The sequence below is a fragment of the Microplitis mediator genome, chromosome 4, assembly GCF_029852145.1.
Source record: "Microplitis mediator isolate UGA2020A chromosome 4, iyMicMedi2.1, whole genome shotgun sequence".
Lineage (NCBI taxonomy): Eukaryota > Metazoa > Arthropoda > Insecta > Hymenoptera > Braconidae > Microplitis > Microplitis mediator.
This window is the reverse complement of record NC_079972.1, coordinates 12,644,807-12,664,745: the sequence shown is the minus strand read 5'-3', so window position 1 is coordinate 12,664,745 and position 19,939 is coordinate 12,644,807. Positions and strand designations below refer to the sequence as shown.

General features: G+C 31.5%; 5 protein-coding genes across 8 annotated transcripts; 2 read left to right on the top strand and 3 right to left on the bottom strand.

Moving 5' to 3' along the window:
• Nucleotides 1–1,003: 1,003 nt before the first annotated feature.
• LOC130666883 (COP9 signalosome complex subunit 1) lies at nt 1,004–3,248 on the bottom strand. 2 transcript variants are annotated; one of them, XM_057468206.1, is made up of 5 exons: nt 3,078–3,248; nt 2,773–3,002; nt 1,573–2,694; nt 1,359–1,493; nt 1,004–1,237 (listed from the first exon to the last, which is right to left on the bottom strand). In XM_057468206.1, exons 2-5 carry the CDS (start codon nt 2,881–2,883, stop codon nt 1,160–1,162), a joined length of 1,446 nt encoding a protein of 481 aa, XP_057324189.1. In that variant the 5' UTR covers nt 2,884–3,002; nt 3,078–3,248; the 3' UTR covers nt 1,004–1,159. The 2 variants fall into 2 exon arrangements, with proteins under 2 accessions (XP_057324189.1, XP_057324188.1); XM_057468205.1 differs by having other exon boundaries at nt 2,773–2,993.
• Nucleotides 3,249–3,408: 160 nt separating this feature from the next.
• LOC130666878 (importin-9) lies at nt 3,409–9,287 on the top strand. The gene is made up of 14 exons (XM_057468198.1): nt 3,409–3,551; nt 3,710–3,815; nt 4,012–4,362; nt 4,427–4,663; nt 4,728–5,181; nt 5,255–5,505; nt 5,790–6,102; nt 6,186–6,505; nt 6,582–6,801; nt 7,043–7,314; nt 8,089–8,500; nt 8,581–8,750; nt 8,898–8,991; nt 9,076–9,287. Exons 3-14 carry the CDS (start codon nt 4,012–4,014, stop codon nt 9,285–9,287), a joined length of 3,306 nt encoding a protein of 1,101 aa, XP_057324181.1. The 5' UTR covers nt 3,409–3,551; nt 3,710–3,815.
• Nucleotides 9,288–9,600: 313 nt separating this feature from the next.
• Nucleotides 9,601–13,925, bottom strand: LOC130666879 (slo-interacting protein 1). Its single transcript, XM_057468199.1, has 3 exons — nt 13,684–13,925; nt 11,218–13,596; nt 9,601–11,145 (listed from the first exon to the last, which is right to left on the bottom strand). The coding sequence occupies exons 1-3, from the start codon at nt 13,702–13,704 to the stop codon at nt 10,771–10,773; spliced, it is 2,775 nt and encodes a 924-aa protein (XP_057324182.1). The 5' UTR covers nt 13,705–13,925; the 3' UTR covers nt 9,601–10,770.
• A 322-nt stretch (nt 13,926–14,247) lies between these two features.
• Nucleotides 14,248–15,939, bottom strand: LOC130666884 (BLOC-1-related complex subunit 6-like). 2 transcript variants are annotated; one of them, XM_057468208.1, is made up of 5 exons: nt 15,687–15,939; nt 15,364–15,589; nt 14,939–15,294; nt 14,483–14,643; nt 14,248–14,407 (listed from the first exon to the last, which is right to left on the bottom strand). In XM_057468208.1, the coding sequence occupies exons 1-5, from the start codon at nt 15,783–15,785 to the stop codon at nt 14,356–14,358; spliced, it is 894 nt and encodes a 297-aa protein (XP_057324191.1). In that variant the 5' UTR covers nt 15,786–15,939; the 3' UTR covers nt 14,248–14,355. The 2 variants fall into 2 exon arrangements, with proteins under 2 accessions (XP_057324191.1, XP_057324192.1); XM_057468209.1 differs by having other exon boundaries at nt 15,682–15,837.
• A 103-nt stretch (nt 15,940–16,042) lies between these two features.
• LOC130666885 (ras-like protein rasG) lies at nt 16,043–19,903 on the top strand. 2 transcript variants are annotated; one of them, XM_057468211.1, is made up of 6 exons: nt 16,043–16,230; nt 16,354–16,597; nt 17,662–17,718; nt 17,894–17,967; nt 18,027–18,221; nt 19,300–19,903. In XM_057468211.1, the coding sequence occupies exons 2-6, from the start codon at nt 16,381–16,383 to the stop codon at nt 19,555–19,557; spliced, it is 801 nt and encodes a 266-aa protein (XP_057324194.1). In that variant the 5' UTR covers nt 16,043–16,230; nt 16,354–16,380; the 3' UTR covers nt 19,558–19,903. The 2 variants fall into 2 exon arrangements, with proteins under 2 accessions (XP_057324194.1, XP_057324193.1); XM_057468210.1 differs by having other exon boundaries at nt 16,055–16,230; nt 16,349–16,597; nt 19,300–19,902.
• The last annotated feature ends 36 nt before the right edge of the window (nt 19,904–19,939 follow it).

The window sequence follows — 19,939 nt, the reverse complement described above, 5'->3', positions numbered from 1 at the left end:
TCGACCGGACACAAGCCTTCTTATATTTTAATCATTCTATTAGATGTCGTTACTTTACCATTCAGTTGTTTAGATTTACTTCGAATTTTAAAAATGGGTAAAAAGATGAATCAGTTTTTTTTAATTAAAATAGTCTGGTAAAAATGCGTTTATTTTTTAATGAGGAGAAAAAATATTTAAAAATCTTCTTTGACGTCTTTGTAAGTTTTAAGTTTTGGCGGTAAAAAAAAAAAATTGGAAAAACATGACAATAAAGTTGGCGGATATCTGACAATTTTTAAATTTTTAAATTAATAAAAAAATATTCAAAAATGGACTTTCAGAAAATTTTAAAATCAGTACATGCATTTTTTTTATTTTATCAGTTTAATAGTTTTATTTTTTTATATGTAATTGAAAAATTGTCTTATGTCTGCTACATTTACATTCATTGGAAAAACGGATGACTTTGTGGGATGATAGTAAAGTCGGCGGTCATCTGACAATTTTTAAAATTTTTGTATCAAAAAAATTAAAAAATGAACTTTTGGAAAATTTTAAAATCAGTACATGCATTTTTTTATTTTATCAATTTATTTGTTTCATTTTTTTATATGTAATTTCAAATTGTTTTGTGTCTGCTACATTTACACTCATCTTTGTGGTCAACCCCAAAACTTCCTGTTGCTTTCAAGCTCAGAGCTTATTAACTTCTTAGACAATCCTGGACTATTAAACATCTGACATTCACGAAAATTAAAAACTCAATAGAAAATCGGGCCTATGCTAAGAAAAAAAATTTTTCCACACTTGTAAGAAATTCTTTAGTCCATTATTAGACATGTGATGTACACGTACTCTATTTAAAAAAATCCAGACCTCAAAACGTCAAGATCTGATACAAAATCGATTTTTGAAAGTCAGACAGAAACCATTAAGTTTTTTTTTTTTAATTTTAAATTTTGATAGCGGGAAGTTATAAAAAATAAAACGCATGCGCGCTTGGTATGAAATAAAATAATAAAATTATATTTGCACGCTTTATTCAATATGATAAATGTACTGAAAGTGTATGTACATCGTTTATATAAAATGAAAAGGAGCATTTCTTATTAATAATCAAAAATGAAAAATAAAATGACACAATGTTTATTAACGTTGATGTACAAACAGATGAATATTAATTTCTTGGTGCCGCACTGCTGTTACCCGGTGCAACCGACATTTCCCCACCTTGAGAACTTTCACGTTGTGGGCACTATTTAATAATCAAAATATGTAATATTGCATTGACATAAATATAAATATTATTTCAATTATAAATAATATTTATACCTTGACGTGATAAATTACATTTATAATTGAAATAATATTTATACCTTGACGTGAATTTGATGTTTGAGAATAGCAGCTCTTAGTATGAGCATTCTTGTTCGTCTTTGATACTCCTTTCCTACGCTTATAGATTTTTCGAAGGTCGTACTCCGTTGATCAACGTCTTTGGCATATAAAATCTGTAATAAATAAATTTATACGTCAATTAAACACACGAATAAGTGAAAAACTAATTGAATAATTATTTAAAACCCATACCTTGTTGTGGGAATCAATGCGAGCCTGGATCTGTCCATCTAAAATAAGTTGCATGAGTTCATCTTCCAAAGCCGCAACTGTTCTATTAAATGCAACAGCCATGCGTCTCATATCAGCACTCAAATAGGGACTGAAGTACTGTATCAAAGCACGATTACGAATTTGGGTGTACAGTAAACCAACATGCGGTGCTATATACATATCCAGTAAAATATTATCACGTATTTCATCCAACAGTTTTAAACATGATGCGTATTTCGACTCGTAAAATTTAAATATAATATCTCGCAACTGAGGCTCGAGTTCCAAGAATAACTTAAATGAACTACTTTGTATAACTAATTTTTGTAACTCGGGTCTGTCAAATGTTGCGAGTGCACAGAGCCCACCGTACAACGCAACGTTCCCGGGTGATAATAAATCCGGACAATCACAGTGGTCAAGTGATGCTTGTAAAAAGTGTCTAGCAGCTAATTTATACTTTCTCATTGCCAAGGCTGCCAGCCCAGCGGCAACCTTTAGCTTTGTTATTATCGACTGGTTATTGTCTTTGCCATGGACGTCTGGAAAATCCGGTGCGTTTTCGGCCTTCGACACGTAAGTCAACACGTGGGTCCAATTTTGTAAATAAACAGAAACTTTAATAACATTTAGACACATGTTGACTACATGTTTACCACTGGTACAGTAATCACGCGCACGTGAGTAACATTTCAATGCATTACCAAGATCTCCACAGTCTAGGTAATGATCACCAAGATCATCATGCCCTCGTCTGATACTCTCTTTTATTGAATTGCTACGGTAGTTTTTTAAATCAGTGTCAAACTTCTCCAGTTTCAGGGCCGCTTTTTTGGACTTGTTTTCGACCCACATCTGGTTCAGTGTCGGGATGTCTTGGGACGTTGATTGAGCAGCTACGTCTGGCAGTCCAGGTGTTCCGAGAGCTTGTAATAATTTTTTGTGCAGTAATTGGTACAAAGAAACGTTGTAAGTCGTCATTACGTGGGTTATCGCCATTTTTAGTGCCTCGATTCGCAAACTGGGACAGTGATCGGCGATATAAATCAACCGGTACAATTTTGCGAGTCCCGAGTAACTGTTGGCGTAGACCTCAAGATCCTGAGAATAAAAACGAAGTATACATTAATCAGGAAATAAATTTCCCATGTTATGTTGATTGAAGTAACTGATAATTACCAATGTTGGATTCTCAACAATATAAGGCTCTTCTTCAGTATTATCATTGTCTTCTGGCGGCGCATCAACTTGCATCGGTTCCACAGCATTTTGTTGTACAAACGAAAACATTTTCTGTTGATTAAATACTTTTCTCGTTTAAATAAATCCTCGAAATATTAATTACTGATCACTCTTCAACTCAGCAAAAAAAATAAAACATGGAATATTTTTCAGGCAACCTGTCAAAACTAACCTCATAAATATCCAGTACATATTTTTTATAAATCTTTGTAACAATAAATTAATTTCAAAAATAAACTCACCTCCAGTATCATGACTCTGCAGTCCTACGACATTTATATCTCAGTAAAATATTATTTAATATTTTTATTTATTTTTAAATTTAACAATTAAAAATAATTTATACTCTCAGTTCACTAGATTCAGCTTTTGCTTCTGCTTCTGAGCTTCTGATTCGGGATTCGGTTTGAAGAATAAAAATTGAAATACTTTCACCCTATAGTTAATAATTAAACGCCATCTTGCGACAGTTATCCAAACTTTTGACGTTTTATCATCAGATATTTTATCTGACGCTGGTAATACGGATCTGTCATTAAAATTTTACAGTGGAAATATAATTTTTTTTTATCTCTATTCAAATAATTTCCCATGAAATCATTTTGTCCAACGCAATTAAAATTTATGATATATTTTAATTATATAAATTATATATCTTAGATATTTATCGGTAGATATATTATATTTATTTTTAAATTTATATTAAATACTCACAAGTAAGTATATAAAATATATATATTTTTAATCTACTTGTTTTTAAAAATAATTATTGATAACAATCGATATTTTTTCAAGATTTCCCTCCTTTTTTTTTTTTTTTTATATAAATTTTTAATTTAAATTGATTATAACCTCAACTAAATTTACTTTGTAGATCATACCGCGATTGATGCTGATTGGTCGCAAGATTTATATATATATATATAAAATAACAAAAGTATATAACTGGAAACGTGTTGGTGCCGGTAAAAATTTATAAGGTAAATACTTGATAATTAAATTTAATTAATCTGTTGATTATTAATTAAAAACTCCCAAAAAAATTTTAAATGTCACCGTACAGATTAAAGTTCCCGCCAGAAATTGCCCGGCCCTTATTTAATAAATAAAATTATTTAGAGAAAAGCAATTCTAGGTTTTGGTGAACAGAATAATTGATGTTGGGTTTGTTGATAGATGATGGCAATGAATATGAACACACGTGATGTCCAGAGCTCGTTGAAGGAAGCGCTTTATGAAACATTGAGTGGAATTTTATCTCCACATCGGGATACACGACATGCAGCTGAGCAGAGGATCCAAGCATTGGAAGTTACTGATGAGTTTGGTATTCATTTGACGGAGTTTGTTGTTGATGTTAATGGAGCACTGGCAATAAGACAGCTGTCATCTGTTTTACTGAAGCAGTATGTCGAGACCCACTGGTGCTCAGTTGCCGAAAAATTCCGAGCCCCGGAAATAAAACCCGCTACGAAAGAAAAAATAAAAGAGTTACTGCCTCTCGGTCTCCATGAATCCATCAGCAAGGTTTATATTTATTACTTATGTATGTAATTATAATTATTTATTGGTTTTATTGATGGAATTCTAGGTACGAGTATCTGTCGCATACGCAATAGCTGCCATCGCTCATTGGGATTGGCCTGAAAATTGGCCAGGTCTTTTTGATATCCTGGTAAATTGTTTAAGTGGCGGGCAAAGTGAGTTCGCTGTCCATGGAGCAATGAGAGTACTGAGTGAATTCACTCGTGATTTATCAGATGATAATCTTCCGAATGTCGGCCCAATTATTTTGCAAGAAATGTACAGAATTTTCGTTACTGAAACTGTAAGTTTTTATTACTTATTATTTACTTATATTTTTATATAATAAATTTATTGTTTGTTTTTAGTATTCAATCAGAACACGAGGAAGAGCAGTTGAAATATTTACGACAATAGCATCACTAGTTGGATCAACAGGAGTTTATCACAAAGGGTTTGCTCAAAATTATTTGAAACCAGTGATTCCGATGTTTTGCGAAAAATTTGTCGCCTGCTTGAGAGAACAATCTCCTGATGGATCGCCTACGACTTCTACCTGTGATATTGGTCTGAAAACAGACATTATAAAAGCTATCAATTGCTTAGTTACCAAGTTACCTAAATTTGTTGCGGAATTTCTGCCCCAAATATTGCCGCCGGTGTGGGATACGCTGACAGGAAGCGCTAAAATTTATCAGCAAGAGTCCGTGGCCTCGGAAACAATGTCGAGGAGAATGACCAGGGTGCCATTGAGTCACGATGACAGCGGGGAAGGTGACGATGATCATGACGGCAAAGAGAACGTTGTCGTAGACTCAGATGGTCAGTATCAAATTTTGTTTTTTAAAATATATTTCTAACTAGTTTTATTAAATTTTTAATTTATTTTTCACAGGAGAAATAATTAATTTTAATAATTTAATTATTGCGACATTTGATTTTATTCACAATTTAGTTGATCACAAAAATTTTTCAAGTTTACTCGTTAATTCTCTACAAGAAGCGATGTATTATTTGATAATATTTATGCAAATAACTAACGAACAAGTTGAATTGTGGACTGCTAATCCTAGTCAATTTGTCGAAGAAGAGGAGCAAGCAGTATTTTCATACAATGTCCGTATATCTGCTATGGATCTTTTGACGGTACGTATAATTTAAATAATTTTTTTTATGTCCCAATACCTGTTACGTTCCCGTAAAATTTATTAAATAAATAAATATAATTCCTGATGCGTTTGAATAGAAATGTCACTGATAAGAATTTTTAGAACGTCGACGCAGTCCATCTATAGACAAAACAAAGTGCCGTCGTAGATAAGAATTGGACTGCCTCGACTTTCCCCTAATGCGCAGCCATCAAAAACCTCACATACTAGAAAAATTTTCAGTATGAGAAAATTGTAAAAATAATTGATTATCATGCGTAGGCTCTGGTCGGTCATTCAGAAGACGCGTCAATAAATGCTCTCTGTCAAGTCATAACAAGACATATTGAGGCTGTAAATGTAATGCAAGGTTGGAACAGAAATGTTCAACAAAGTAACGGCGTCCATGATAACACCTCAGCATTGTCATCATCATCGTCTCCATCGTCGTCATGGAAAATATGCGAGTCAGCAATTCTGGCTCTGAGTGTAGCGAAAGATCAAGTAATTGAACAAATGCAAGAGGGCACACTACGTTTTGATCTCATTGCATTTTTAAATACTGTTATTTTAGATGGAATCCTTAATGACCCAAGTAATTATCTCATACTTTATTACTTCTTATTTACGTACCACATAATAATAATAATAATTACTATTGTTGCAATGATATTGAAGACGCTCATCCTTATCTCATCGGTCGCTGTCTATGCCTCGGTGGCCGGTACGCTCATCAAATTCCGCCGGAATTAAGCTCCCGGTTTTTAGAGGCAGCTGTCGTTGGTTTACCAGAAAATCAGCTGCTGTGCATTCGCATAAGTTCTATAAAAGCAGTCTACTGGTTTTGCGAAGCTGCTATCGATACCAACACACTGATGACTCGTGATGTCATACGGCCGCATCTACCTGTGATATTTCAAGAGCTCTTTGGATTTGTGAATCAAGCTTCCACTGAAATACTTACACTCATAATGGAAACATTTTCTATTTTAATTGCAGTAATTTTATTTTTTTATTAATTATCATGTCTATTTTTATTGCTCGGCTAATTTATTTGGGTTGTTTGTTGTCTAGGTAGATAAAGATTTCACGGCTAGCGTGGAAAGTAAAATATGCCCACTAACAATAGCAGTATTTCTTAAATTTCAAAGCGATCTTGAGATTTTATCTCTATGCCAAGATATATTTAAAGAACTGACTGAGAATCCTCAGTGTATAGGTCCACTGCAAACTCGATTGGTCCCAACTTTAGTCAGCATGATGACTGTAAATCCACTTGGAAAATGCACCGATGGTAATTATGCAGCAATTTTTCATACTGAATACTCTTTAATACTAAAGAGACATTAAGTAAATAAATTTTTTTTCTTTAGGTTCCATAGGTAGGGAGAAATTAATTAAAATATTTAAGTGTCTTAAGTCATTTATTTATTACAGTAACTTTAGTATTAAAAATCATTGAGGAAATCGAGACCTGGTTACGGCAACTGACAGTAAAAAATATTGAAACTAATGTATGATTTATTTTTTTTAAGAGGGTACTCGAGGTGTAGCTCTGGATGTTTTACAAGTTCTTGTAAAATCTTCACCTCAGCCATTGCACAATAGTTTAGTGGAAACAGCGTTTCCAGCAGCGTGTCACTGTATTATTAATTCTGATGACAATGGTATACTACAAAGTGGCGGTGAATTAATTCGCACTTATTTGTCTGTTGGCGCAAGACAAATAATTGATCATCGAGACAGTGAAGGTCGCACGGGATTACAATTTGTGTTACAAATAGTCGCCCAACTACTAAATCCTCAGGTTATTATTAATTAAAATCATTTATTTTTTTTATCAATAATACCGGTCCACAAAAAAACAAGTGGTCTGTATTTTTGCCCGTACACCCTCAAAATTTTAAGTAAATTGTAAAAAACCATAAAAATCGCCAAAAATTAGCAGTTTTTGTAAGAAAAAAATTAATGGAACTGTAGACCAAGTATGATTTTTATGAATTTTGGTCCGCTAAATCCAAATCTGAAGTTTATTCAACCATAAGCCTTTTAAAATTTACCCTTTTGTCTTCGAATGACCTACGCAAAGGGTTTTTTTTTCGCTCTCGGTTTTCATCGGGTACATTTCTCTTCAGTGTCCAGCAATGATCTGCCATCATATTAACATTCCACTTTCCTTGATATCGATTCTCCATTTCACTTATGTCTTGGTGGAATCTTTCGCCTTACTCTTCACTATAGTCGTAGTATTTTTTGCTATTTTTCGCAATTTTCAGGGGTTTTTTTGCAATTTACTTAGATTATAAATGGCTTATGGTTGAATAAACTTCAGATTTGGATTCAGCGGACCAAAATACATTAAAATCATACTTGGTCTATAGTTCCATAAATTTTTTTCTTACAAAAACTGCTAATTTTTTGCGATTTTTATGATTAATTGCAATTTACTCAAAATTTTGAGGGTGTACGGGCAAAACTGACTTCAGGTAGGTCCGGTCAAAAGTACAGACCACTTTTTTTTTTGTGAGCCGGTGTAATCAATTGAAAATAAAAATATCAATTTATTATTTTGTAATTTTAGTCAAGTGAATTTACTGCAACGTTTGTCGGCCGTCTAGTTATAACACTCATTAAAAAAGTTGGAAATAATTTAGGGGAGAATTTAGATTTATTACTTAAAGCAGTACTCAGTAAAATGCAACGGGCTGAAACGTTAACAGTCATGCAAAGTCTGATAATGGTTTATGCTCATCTACTGAATGCTGAATTTGATGCGGTGCTAAATTTCTTGTCTACTGTTCCCGGACCAACTGGAGAAAGCGCTTTAGCTTTTGTTTTAACTGAATGGGTACAAAGACAACAGTCATTTTTTGGTACTTATGTTAGGAAAGTAACTGTCGTCGCTCTGTCAAAAATACTCGAACACGGGGTAACGCGACCTGATGATTACAGACTTAATGAGATAACTGTCAGAGGCGATCAAGTATTTGCGGGTAATTGTTATTTATTTTGAATGTTAGCTTATTAATTTGTAATTATTTACTTATTAATTTAATTTGTTTTGGTCAAATAGCAAATGATGATGTAATTAGAACAAGAAGTAAAGCGCAATCGCAGCCGTACCAGTGGACGACGATACCAGTACTCGTTAAAATATTTAAATTAATAATTAATGAGTTGTCAAATAATATTGAAGCTGATTACGGTGGCATTGGGGACGAGGACGAGACTCAAGATATTGAGGTAATAAATAATAAAGGCAATAATTATAAAAAAGTTTTTTTAATTCGCTACAAATACACACAAAAAATTAAAACAAAACAAAACAAAACAAAATTAAATAATTAAAATATTTACAAAGTAATTTTTATAAATTGGTAATTAAATTAGGACTCTGAGGAAGAGGAAGACAGAGAAGATGGAACGGCAGTCGACGATGGCGGAAATGTATATATTGATCCTGGTGATGAGTCTTATTTAATGAGTACGTTTAATTCATTTAATTATAAATTTTATTACACAAAACAAGACAATTAATTTTAAATATTTCTTTTTTTTTGATTCACAGGAATGTTGGATGACGACAAAACACTCGAAGAGGAAACAGATTCAGATCTTCTTGAAGATTCAATTTATCATTTGAATCTGAATAATTATTTACGCGATTTTCTAACAAATTTTTCACAACATCACTGTTTTCCGGTTTACATACAACATTTAAATTCAATGGAACGAAAAATTCTCACGAGCCTCAATATCATCAGCTCGCCATGCATTTAAAGTGCCCGTTTTGTTAAATAATAATAATAATAATAATAGTAATTATAAAATATATATATAAAATACGAGATATATGATGATAACAACAAATAAATACAGTAACGTTTGATATATATATTTTTTAACTATAAATTAGTCTTTGTTTGCATTTCGTGGTAATTTACTTGTATTCATTTTTAAAGAACATATTTTCTATTATTAAAATAAGTATTTTCTATAATTACTATAGTAACAATGTATTTTTTTTTTACTCTGATCTGAATGTCATAAATTGATTAAAAAAAAAATATTAAACACATGCTTTTCATATGATTTAAATTATATACACAAAATGTAAGCAATAATATATAAAATAACTACTAAATATATGTATAATATATATATACTAAAGGGTGTGCGAATCGTGTTTGAATCGAATTTTCAAATAATTTGAAGCTTTTTGAATTATTCGTAACTTTTCAAATTTCTCGATTCAAAACAAGAAAATTCTGATCAGCTTTCAAATATTCAATTTTTATTTAATGGCCCAAGTAGCACAGATAACTTTAAATGTTTTTTAAAAGGATACGAAATTTTTTTTTTGCCTCAAAGTCACCTTTTTGGTATAAATACGACATGCAAATGTTGGTTCCGAAGATAGAGAAGAGTTGTGTTGTTTTTCCTGTCTTATGTCAATTAAAAAGTCCTTTAGATGACTTATTTTACCACTAATTTTAATTCACTTGTCGTCACTTCCCTGCTTAAAAAATCCGATAGACTCTTATAGCTGTATGTATAAGGACCTATACTTAACTATAGCACTTCTCATAGAACTCATTCATTCTTATAAAATCTCTATAGGAATGTATGAGAATCTATTGGATTCTATGAGATTTTCTAAACAGGGTTGTGTCAAGTCTTTTAAGTAGATATTTTTTCGGTGACATAAATTTCTGATCGTTTTGTCAACGTTGGTGTCTTATCGATACATCAAAAAACAGCCTAAAAATTGGTATCTTATAGATGTCACAAAGACAAGTCTGCTACTTGGGGCAGAACTCAGTTTTTAAAGTAACCAAAAGTAATTATTTTGTAAATTCATGTCTGAGCTCTATTTACCTCTGACAAAAATTTCAATTATTGGAAAAAATATTACAATTTTAAGCCGTTAAAAAGTAACGGTAACCGATTTTCAATTCAATTCAATTCACGGACAAAAACTGGAAACCTAAAATAGAGTCTTTAGCATTTTTTAAAACCTTAACAAAGAGCTAGAAATTTCGTATTTTCAAAATTCTAATTCGTCTCCGAGAAAAATTGTTTTAAAATTCTCATTTACTCTACGAGTGCAACAAAGACAGTCCCGTTTATTTTTCTGAGTGTGAGAAAGAGGTCTGGTAGCGTATCCCCTTAAAGAGAAAATTTTGGAATTATTGGAAGTTCGATTCGATTCGATACAAATAATTCGTAAGTTGGAACTATTCGCACAGCCCTAATATATACATTACACTGTAGTTACGGATAGCAAGCCTTTCAATTTTCCATTTATCGTAAGCGCATCGTCGTCTCCGGCAGTTCCACCACCACCTAGCATACCGTCTTCGTCGTCATGGTTGTCGTCAACTCTATTAACATGAGTCATTATCGCATCCTGGATTAATTTCTTAGACAATTCTTTGGTCGAAGTTGCTTCTGCCGTCACCGCGGAATCATCAGCGCGGTGTTCACAATTAAAATCACGTCGCAGTTTAAAATGTTGCTGTGCTACGAGGGTAGTTGGTGGTGCCGGTGGTGGCATAGCAGCTTGATGTCTTAGCTTACGTTGTCTAGCATGTTCAATGTGTCTTTTTCTTTCGTCTTTATTCCAGTATCGTCCAAGCTGAAGTAAAAGTAAAAATTTAAATTTTAAAATTTAAAAAATACTAAACACTAAATAAATAAAATATGTTACCTTTATTTCGGAGACTGTGTCATCTTCAGTGGTCTGACCAGCGCGTTCTTCAAATATTTCAAGAGTACGATTACCCAGCAGACGATTTCTAACAGAACGTCTTGCAATATAACGAGTGCCGTCAGGTCTGCGTTTTACTTTCCATTCCATACGCGGGTCACATTTACCTCCAGCATTGTCATCATTTGCTGGATTACGTTGCATCTGCTGACTACTACCAATAAAATGATACTGAGTTAAATTTGGCGCCTGAAATTTACCATGTGATTTTGAATTTTTAATTCTTATTTCTCTATCGCTCTCACATGTGTTACTACGATTAGTTATAAAATTTTTACGATTAAGTGCTTGTGTAAAAATTTCCTGTTGTAAAATCATTGTCGTACGCTTACTACTATCATTATTATCAATATTTGTATACAAAATATCATCACGATTATTAGTGATTGCTAATTCGCGATTATCGTCTTGCGGTAATTGGCAGTTTGGATTAAGCGCCGGTATTTTATTTTGGTAATTGTGGTAATGATGATGATGATGACATTGGTGACGATAGTTGTGATTGTGATGATACTGTTGCTGCTGCTGTTGTTGCTGTTGATGATAATGTGCTTCTGACAACAATTTTTTATCTTCCTGACTCAACAAACTCTTAGGAATCGGTTGTCGCGGTGAGGTGACAATTGACAGCGACGAAGACGACGAATTTGAACGAGTAACAGGAGTTACTTCTGCGGATGATTTAACTCGACAGTTTATTGCCGTTGGCATAAAAGTAACTGGTGATTTAATTGACGTGATTGCTCCTGGTGGTGTAGATCCAATGTCAAAAGAATTTAGTCCCATTGTTCCTTCATCATTACCATCACGATCGCTTCTATATAATTCAAGCAATAATGGATTACTGTTACAAGATTCACCCCCGGTGTTGTAAGCACTCGAGCTGTCTTTTTCTTCAATAGAACTACTGCTATTTTTGGTTGATAGTTTTGATTGATTGACATGCTGCTGCTGATTCAATTCAAATGTACGCGGAAGATACTGGCTCTCATATGGCGATGAATAAATTGGTTCACTATCGCTTTCTGGAATTGTTTCATAAATATGTTCAGTGTCACTGTGACATGCCGCTGCTGCTAAGGCTGCAACTGTTGATGTTGATGTTACTAAACCTGTCACTGATTTTTTATTTATTGATAAATCTTCAAATTTTTTTAATGATTCTTTAAAATTACTTGTTAAACTATGGTGCTGACTGGTTTTGTTAAATGATTTATTTATATTTTTTGGTGTTGCTGATGACAATGATGATGTTGATAATGGTAAATTATTATGAAATGGCACTTGAGGTGGAATTAATATTTTATTATCACTGTTATCATCATTTGTTTCATTTGGAAGACTTTTATTATTTTTTGAATTTTCAAATTGTTTTTGTTGACGCATCAACAATTCAATCATACTGTTCTGATAAGCTGGACTATGGTCATCTGTTTCGGATGCTGTTGCTGTTACTGTTGCTGTTGCTGGTGGCTGGTCATCAATATTATTTAAAGACGAGGAGACAGAAGAAGAAGGTGGTGCTGGTGGTGGTGAATTTTGACCAACACACCGACTAATGAGAATATTAACGATATTATTCTGAGTTTGATAAAAAATTTTATCAATCTGGTCTTTATTTACAATATCACGGCCATTTATACGCAATATCTGATCCCCTTCACGTAAACGACCATCCCGTGCAGCCAAACTATCCCGAGATATTTCAGATATATAAGCAACAGCAGTTATGTCAGTTGGATTATTACGATCAGTAATGTCATAATTGTATGAGACCGTCAACCCTAAATTTTCAGTGCTCTTGCTTTTACGCAGTGTTATTTCTTCAAGATAAACTTCATCAGCACCAGCACCACCGCTACCGTCATCTACATCTTCAGGCTTATAAGTTTCTAACTGATGATACTCGTCATCATTATTTGAATTTGATAAATAATCATTTATTTCTACAGCTTCTCTATCATCTACATCAAGCTCCTCGTCATCTTGCTCCTGCGCTATCTCATAATTAACTCCGTCTACGTCATCCTCATAAACAAAATAATTATAAAAATAATCGTCATCATCAACATTTATGAACCCTGATAAATCTGTCTGTACACCAGTCGTGCAACTTGTTGTCGCTGATGGTTTTTTACTTCCTGGTGTCACTTGCTGCTGATTGACTATAGTATTTATTGATAAATCATTGCTATCTCCAGTATTTTTACATTTGTTGGGTTGCATACGTATCACTTCTATAGTTATTGGTTCTTGTGCTGTTTTAAAAATTTTTAAAGTATCTTCATGACTAGAATTTGTAACATCTTGACCATTTACCTTAAATAGACATTAAATTTAAAACAAAATAAAACAATACAGTCATTGACTTCTAAAAGAAACAGAATTTAAAAAATTTATTTTTACCTTCAGTATTACCAAGTCCATTTTTATATCTAAAACACTAGATACTTTTATTACTCTACAATAATTATACAACTATAATTATGTACGTCATCTAAGGAATTGAATAATTAACTTAATCCTATTAATTACTATTATAAATTCAGCGAAAAATATTAAAAGTCATTATAGGTACATTACTGTACAACTACTCTATAATTTTATATGGTGGAGGTTATAAAAAAATTACTCTGTACCCTATACTGTTATATATATATATATAACATACATATATATGTATATATGGTATATGTATGGCGTCCTTTCTCCTCTAACTCCACCTACGCATTCAAATACACAAAGAACATTCATACTCATATCAAATATAGACATGATAATTTTTTTTTCATTTTTATTATCATGCACTCCAATGTAAACAAATAAAAGTAAACAAACGTTCACTTCAAATTATTATATAAATATATAAACCGAAATTCAGTAATTTATTCACTTGATACTTTCAATACTTTGTAATTTTATTAAAAAATATTATTAGCTGCAAGTTGCAATGACAGCTCGCCCTGGGAAAAGATAATTCAAATTTAATGAGATCTGGTTAGATCAACAAATAATTTATTTATAATTTATACATATATTCAAATTGTACTTAAATGTACAAATAATTTATAATAAAAGTTAAAAATTAATAGCGCTTTCGAACAATTCCAACAATCGTTTTATTGTTTTTCTGCAACAAAATAAATAATTTTACGTTAGAGCTGTAGATTAAGTGCGTAAATAATTTATAAATTATATTTTTTACATTTGATCAGCTAGTTTGTAAATAGAACCCATTGACTTGGATAATTCTTCACTTTTGGCCATCAGCTGGTACATTGACTTGATATTATGATCTACGCCATCGCAAGTTTTGCAAACCGCATCTCTGTATGTTTCTAAACAATCAACGGTAACTGCAGATGCCTGAGAATGTAAATTTATTATTTAATTATTGTTTAGGTACCTAGTTAATTACTTCCCTGGCAGTTTTGAATCACCCTGGAAACACCCTGGGAGTGGAAACACGGTGGATCCAGGGTGGTTACACGGTGGGTTTGTGCCATTTTATCACCCTGATTCCACGGTGATTACGCGGTGTACGTGGAAACCACCATGGAATCAGGGTGATAAAATGGCACAAACCCACCGTGTAACCACCGTGATTCCAGGGTGTTTCCAGGGTGATTCAAAACCGTCAGGGTTATTGTAAAAAACTTACGCTGTGTAAAATAGCAGCTAGATTTTCAGTCAATGAATCAACAGAAGTTGCTATTTTTCTGGCTTCCATTTCTAATTCATTCAAAACGTTGTGATCTGCTGGTAGAGGCAATTGGGGATTCAATGCTTGCCTATAAAGACACGGCGTAGAACTACGCGATGAACCTGAAAATGAAAGCTCTCCATTTTTTTTACTGCTCGTTGTTGATGTTATGGGACTTGATAATTTTATTTTGTTTTCCAAATCTTCAGCAACGAATAATACCATGTCACCATCTTGCATCACAGTACCAGCTTCAAGTCTTAAATAACCCATAGCTTTACGATAATCCGATTGAGTGAATGGTTTTGTTGATTCTAAATAACATTCATAACAATTATAACTTAAATTACTATTATGATTATTCATTAAATAAATATATATACCTTTTAATTTTAATTTAGCTGGTCTATCATGCGCTGGAGGTGTAGCAGAATCACAATCATCAGGTTTCAGCTCATCATTAAAATGATCTGACAGTGCGGCAATATCATCAGGGTAAATGTCATCGTCATCATCACCGACAACCAGCGATCTTAGCTCCGAAACAGGTGGAGATGATTGTTGGGAATCGAATGAAATTTCTGAATACGACGCTGTCATTTCTTGCGGCTTTTTGAAAGCAACAAAATAAAAAAAAAACCAAAGCCAATTTATATTATTACAAGTAATTAATTAATAACAACAATTATTTATAATCTAACCTTACTCGATCATGATCATAATCAGCTGTCATTACTCCGGAATTTGATTTTTGATTTTTCGGTAACTGGGAATTCGCTTCATCAGTTTTCGGTCCCGCTTCCATTTCTTCTATTATTTTTATATATTATATATTTATTGTAATTTAAAATTTATATGACATATATCACAAAAAAATTGACAGTTCTATATTTTTGTAACTGACAATCGAGCTAAATATTATATCGATCCTCGAATTTTAGTTCCTACTATCAACACGCCTATCACACCCACACATATATATCTATATATATTTTATATATAAGAAGAAATAGGTATGATCAATAATTTAAACAATGCGCGTAACAATTTTAACAATTAGTGATACTAAAAAAAAATAATTAAAAACATTTTAAAAAAAATATAATCGCATGATGTCATATTTTTTAATAACGACAATGAGCGCGAGTGTAATTTCAAAAATTTAATTGCCACTTTACCTAAATAATTTTTTTTATTTTATTGCCATTATTATTATTTTATATGTAAATACTGTCACGCCGCTATACCAGGTATATACATATATATTTACATATATTAATTAATAATTTAATTATTTAAATTGATAACTATATTGTGTATGTCATATATTTAATTGAAAATAAAAAATTTAAAATCGTTTTGTTGCAGATTAGAAAGAAGTTTAAAAAGTTGTAGAATCAATGAACATATGTGGAGATTTGAATAAATTAAACCACAATGACGACAATAAAAAAAATGAATCAACAAGTAATAGTCAGCAGCAGCAGAATGGAGGAGGCGATGATAAAAGACAGGATTTACCACTTTCTCTGGATGTCATTCAGTTTAATACACGTTGTGTGCAACCTAGAATTTATAAAATTGTTGTACTTGGTGATGGAGGCGTTGGAAAGTCAGGTATACCTCATAACAATAAATATATAATAGGGTGGTCGTTAATTAAATTTTCTCAGGCGCCCCATAAAAAGCTTCTTTTTAGTGAAAAAATACCTGGGGAATTTGGATTTTTCTTTTTCAATAAAAAGAACACGCGCCGCAGGACGATCAAAGTTCATTTTTCAATACAATCGCGGTTTTTTTTAAATATCTCATGAAATATGCAGATTAAAGGAAAAAATCATAAGAACAATTTTGTAGGAAATTAAATTCTTGACAAAAAATGTCATTTTCATTTTTTTTATAAAATGTGTATTTATGAAGATATTTTAAAAAAACTTTTTTTAGATCTGATGAATTGAGCGTTTTGAGGATTACAAATTTTGAAAATAAAATTTTTCTAAGTATATAGAAACTACAGCAAGCATTAATGATTGATATGTTACGGGTTACGAAGTAGTCTATATTTAAGAAAAAACGTTATTTTAAACATTCGTAATCCTTGAAATGCTCAATTGATATGATACTGAAGTTAGCAGACGTCTAATAATTTTTGGATTTTTTTTAGACGGTAAAACATAAAAAAAAAAATATTTGAAAAAATTGCACCTGTAGCTTTTTAAATTTTCTAAATGTGCATATTTTTATTTTATTTTTTTGCAATTGAACTGTCGAAAAACAAAAATTCAAAAATTTTTTAATGTCTGCTAACTTCAGGATCATCAATTGATAAGATCTAAAAAAGTTTTTTTAAAATATCTTCATAAATACACATTTTATAAAAAAAATGAAAATGACCTTTTGTGTCAAGAATTTAATTTCCTATGAAATTGTTCCTGTGACTTTTTCCTTTAATCTGCATATTTCATGAGATATTTAAAAAAAACGCGGTTGTATCGAAAAATGAACTTTGATCCTGCGGCACGTATTCTTTTTACTTAAAAAGAAAAAATCAAATTCCCCAGGTATTTTTTCACTAAAAAGAAGCTTTTTATGAGGCACCTGAGAAAATTTAATTTTTAACGACCACCCTATTATATAATATATATAAAACTATAACTGTCTACATAATTTAAATTTTTAAGCTGTCACACTTCAATTTGTAACTCACAGCTTCCTAGACTACCATGACCCCACTATTGGTAAGTTGAGAAAATGACATAAAAAAAATTTTCGATCCTCGTATTTTTATAAAATCGTTCATTAAAATTTTAACTACTTACTTTGCTATTACTATTGATGATAAACTATAAATTTATATTGATAATAAAATAGTTTGTCTTGCTAATGCTGCTGGAATTAAATAACTCATTGTAGAGGACTCGTATAGACAACAAGCAGTAATTGATGGCGAGGCAGCTCTTTTAGATATTTTAGACACTGCTGGTCAGGTAAATGAACATAATTGTTTATATGAGTGTTTATATTTTATTGTATTGTTTTTGTATAGATTGAATTTACAGCGATGAGGGATCAATATATGAGATGTGGCGAAGGTTTTATGATATGCTATTCAGTAACAGATAGACATAGTTTCCAAGAAGTACCTGAATACCGTAAATTAATATCACGTGTTCGTGTTAATGAAGAATATATTCCTTTAGTATTGGTTGGTAACAAATTTGATTTGCAATCACAACGCAAGGTAATTTATAAAAAGTTTGAAAATAAAAATCTGCACAACTCACTTGCTCATTTAAAAAGTGATCAGTAGATAACGCTCTTATATGCGAAAAAGTATTTTCGAAAACAATAATAATGATAAAAAAAAAATGGCAGCTAAATTTTTTCATGGATTGCCAGATTTAAGTTTTTATTTATTAATTATAATTGAACCGAACGGATGATTTTCAAAAGGGCTCTTCTGTTTAAGGATTCAAGTGTAATAAAAAATAAAATAGATCAATCGGTTGTGTATTTTTTAAGATACGTGTTTACCAACATCCGTACACACTGACGGACATCACAAATTTTTTAAATTATTATTTTTCAAAACATGACTTAAAATTGAGTTCGTTTTATTTATTAATAAATTATCTTTCAAATGATACGAATTTTGGTCTACACTAAAAATTTTGCGGAGTAAATGTGGATCGGAAGACTGTAAATTTATTTAATTATATTGGAGTAAAATTCACTCCGGGGAGTTTATTTTAGATTGGAACTCTGGATCGGAGTGAATACGAATTTAAATACAATCCAGATCACTCTGAAATTACTCCGCTGGAAAAATAAACTCTCTATTGACTCTTTATGCAAAGTGATTTTTTCTGAAACTTTTTTTTTTTTGTTAAAAGTTTATTTATTATTGCCAAAAATAAAAAGTCTTACATAATTATGAAGTAAATAAACTAAATCTTCTTAAATCTGGTGTCAGCAGCGCTCGGTTTCTAATAATCTTTTTATAATATATTTAAATCTCAATTAAATTGAAGATAATGAGGTTTATTTATCTTTAAATCACTTTTTGATTTTTTTCTGAAACTCCGGAACTCCGTGGCGGAGTGAATTCGGATTTAAACGAAACCCGTAATCACTTCGAATTCACTCCTGGTTTTTTACAGTTTAATTGGGATATTTAAATGTGTAAATATGAATTTTACGTGAGTGAATTAGCTGAGACTGAGTAATCGTTAGCAGAACACATCTGATTGCTTCGCAATTGAGTTGTGCAATATTTATAAAATAATTAAAAATGTTGCAATCGATATTTATTGTTTTAGGTAACGACCGAAGAAGGTAAAGTATTAGCACATCAGTTAGGATGTCCGTTTTTCGAGACATCAGCAGCACTTCGGCAATTTATTGATGATGCTTTTTATTCCCTTGTACGGCAAATACGTTTGAAAGAACGTAATCAAGGCAATGATGATACAACACGTGCACACAAAAAACATTCCTCGCACAGTCGATGGAGAAGACTGCGTTCTATTTTCGCTTTTATTTTCCGCAGAAAAAATAGAAATATACAAAAACCATAGGCATTAATTATTTATTTTATTTTAATTGCCGTACTGGGTGTTCATTTCCAAAGCTTGTGATTATTTTATACTTTATTTATTTAAATATTTTTAATACTTATATATTATTTATATCTATGATATTTTGTTTTATGTTTTATAAATAATTTATTTTAATATATCATCGATAGACAATATTACGTGTGTAGCATAAATAATATTTTAAATGGCCATTGCTAATAATATATGTAGAAAAATATACATATTTGGAGTATGTAGTTGAATAATTATGTAATTTTATAGATATTTATTTTACACAATAAATATATAAATAACCAGTTAAAAAATATTGAGACGTTAAATGTAAATGAATTGTGGTGTGCAATAAATAAATTATTTAATC